Below are 3048 nucleotides of genomic sequence, written 5' to 3'. Positions count from 1 at the left end.
AAAAAATAAAAAGAAAGAAAAATTTGGAGTCAAATTTTGCAGACCTCTGAAAAGAATCTTCCATGGGTGGGGTTAATGGACTTTTTAAAAACTCTAATCTTTTCATCTGCTGTGCTTTACTGAGTTCTGGTCAGTCAATAGTCCACAGCCTCCCACACTGTGTTCACTATAGACAATGTTCTTCTACAGTAGGATACAAACACACACACACACACACACACACAAACACACACACACACACACACACGCACACACACCATGCAGTCCAAAGAATTTGAGGAATAAGTTCAATAAATATCAACACTTCAAATTGTGTATCTTAGTGACCTAAAAATGTGACATAGAGTCTCAAAGTTTACAGATATTTCCGAAGAGCACAGTACATTATAGAAAAGATGATATTGGAGAAATCAAGTAATATTCTGTACTTGGGGTAACATTTCTGCCCAGAGGACACAACCAGGATGGAATAGTAGAAACTAAGCACTTTATTGGACTTAGGCTATTGGTCTCTACACTCATTTTCAATAATAGTGATTAATCTTTCTCAAGGTGATGCCCCTGTCCTCTGTGGCATACATGACTTGATCCTCCTGCTGACACCATTTCTTAGCATCTACACATCTAGCTTTCTTACTGTGTGTGAATACACCTGTGGAGGTTGCTTCGGCTCCCTTAGAACATTGTCTATAGTGAACACAGTGTGGGAGGCTGTGGACTCTTGACTGACCAGAACTCAGTAAAGCACAGCAGATGAAAAGATTAGAGTTTTTAAAAAGTCCATTAGTTTTTGTTTCTTAATTCTAGATCTACACAGTAGATTAGTCTCTTACATGTCATGTAATAGAATAAGCTTCTCCTTCAATGCAAGCCTGCAAAGCAGGAAGAATCACAGAAATATTAAATTCTGCCAATAGTGTTAAGAATTGTAAACACTATAGCCCTTTACTGGGAGTAGGAATGACAGAGCGATCTGTTTTAGCCTGTGGTGCTCCCATCACTGAGTCCCACCAATAGAGCTCTTGCTTGAGTCACAGGTTGTTTTCCACTTTCTACTCTGTATCCTTTCAACTTCTTCTTGCTAATCTGATTTCTTACTTTTTAATTTTGCTTTTATTTAATTTTATGGATAAGAATGGTTTTACTTGCAATTATGCATGACATTGTGCCTGCCTGTTCCCAGCAATGTCAAAAGGAGTCAGTAGATGCCATAACACTGGAATTTTTTAAAATGGTTGTGAAGCACTAGTTGCAGGCTAACTAGTGAAGCTGCATCCTCTGGAAGATCAGCCAGTCCTCCTAAAGTACATCTCTCCCTAGCCCTTCCTACTGCCTCTTCTAAGATTTCCAATGTTCTTTCTCTCTTTTTCTTTTGTATTTAACTGTCCTGGGCCATCCATGGTATCACAAGTCAGAAACCTCTACAAATATCCAACCTTCCACAAAGGTTCCATTAATCTCCTTTTACTTCAAATTTTACTTCTATGAAACTGAAAGTAATTTTTCTGGAATTTTCAACTATCTTTGATCCCTAGCTGGGAAGAAGTTCAGAGTTCTCATCATTGTGATGATTTAGCTTTAATTAGAAATACAAATCCCATGGTCTTTCAGTAATGGACTTTTTCAAGTATTTCCTTTTTTGTTGTACTGTCAGATTTTGCTTGTGATATCTGAAAAATGCTTAGAGACAGATGGGACAACCAAGCCTCTCACTTCTGCTCCCATGAGGTTTATGTTATGACTTGTATCACTGTGGGAGGATACTCATCATACTGTAGACAGTGATAGTCTGCCACATCTTCAGACTCCAGGCTGCTGATGGTGAGAGAATAATCTGATCCAGACCTACTGCCGCTGAACCTTGATGGGACCCCATCTGCCAAGTTCGTTGCACGATAAATCATACGCCTAGGAGATTTCCCTGGTTTCTGCTGGAACCAGTTTACATAAATCCCAACGTCCTGACTTGCCCGGCAAGTAATAGTGACTGTGTCTCCCAGAGACACAGACATGGAGGATGGAGACTGGGTCATCTGAATGTCGCATCTGGCACCTAAGAGTAGAGACATAATGAATATACACATAGTTAAGCATTCCACAGGATGACATAACCCAAATACCAGTCAAACTAATCAATGAAATTCCCATTTTAGTGCATTTTACCTGCAAAGCAGAGCATCAATAACCCAAGAAACTGAGCATGGGCCCTCATGTCCATTCTGAGTTCTGACTGCAATGACAATGGCGCTGTATAGTGTGACTGGTTTATGAAGATGTTCCCAAGTCTGTGCAGTGAGGGCATGCAAATGAGTGGGTAACAGATTTGCTGAGTACAGCTCAAAGGCATATTCATCTCAACACTTAGCACAAGCCTTGGGTCACCAGGCACCTGAAGTAAAACCACTTGTATGTCTCCAGAGAATAAATTTCTTTTCAAGTATTTAAACTTACAGATGACATCTGCAATGTAGTTAATATCTATATTAAATAAAATATTTCAAATATAAACTATTGTACTATAGAAGAATGTCCTGCTCTCAGGGAATATACAACAGAGAAGAAACTATTAGATTTTTAGCACACCAAAATAATTAAAATTGGTTAAAATATAGTATGTGTCCACCTTGTGAAGTGTTTGTAGTAGACATTTCTTGAACTTAAAAGGACAATTTCTAATAATCACTTTCAATGCATTAAAATATGAGATTTTGCAGTTTTATCTTTGCTAATGATAGTACAAAGAGACTAAAAACATCCTACATGTACATATAATACTTTGATCCCAGCAATCTGAGTTGCTCGATGTTCTGATTCAATGTAAACATGGAGATACATTCACGCTTACAGACTAAATGAGTACAATTTTCACTCAGTTTGGTATTGTCCATATTTTGCTCTTTTCTACCGTCTTTCGTTATGTCCCATGGTTTTTCAGCATAAAGATTTGACTCGTGATAATACAATTGAGTACTGTAATGTTGAAAATACTGCTATTTTCACATTTTGTTCTTTAACAGTAACTGAAAGAATTATCCTGATTTAGGCAAC

The 3048-nt window shown here is 37.9% G+C and overlaps 1 gene segment (V, D, J or C); it reads right to left on the bottom strand.

Moving 5' to 3' along the window:
- Window positions 1-1380: 1380 nt before the first annotated feature.
- On the bottom strand, window positions 1381-2243 carry LOC148006280 (Ig kappa chain V-V region L6-like). The segment is given in 2 exon segments: window positions 1381-2053; window positions 2164-2243. Coding segments are annotated over 2 exon segments (378 nt in total).
- Between the last annotated feature and the right edge of the window lie 805 nt (window positions 2244-3048).

Source organism: Rattus norvegicus, chromosome 4 (assembly GCF_021556685.1).
Source record: "Rattus norvegicus strain SHRSP/BbbUtx chromosome 4, alternate assembly SHRSP_T2T, whole genome shotgun sequence".
Taxonomy (NCBI): Eukaryota; Metazoa; Chordata; class Mammalia; order Rodentia; family Muridae; genus Rattus; species Rattus norvegicus.
This window is presented reverse-complemented; position numbering and strand designations above follow the sequence as displayed.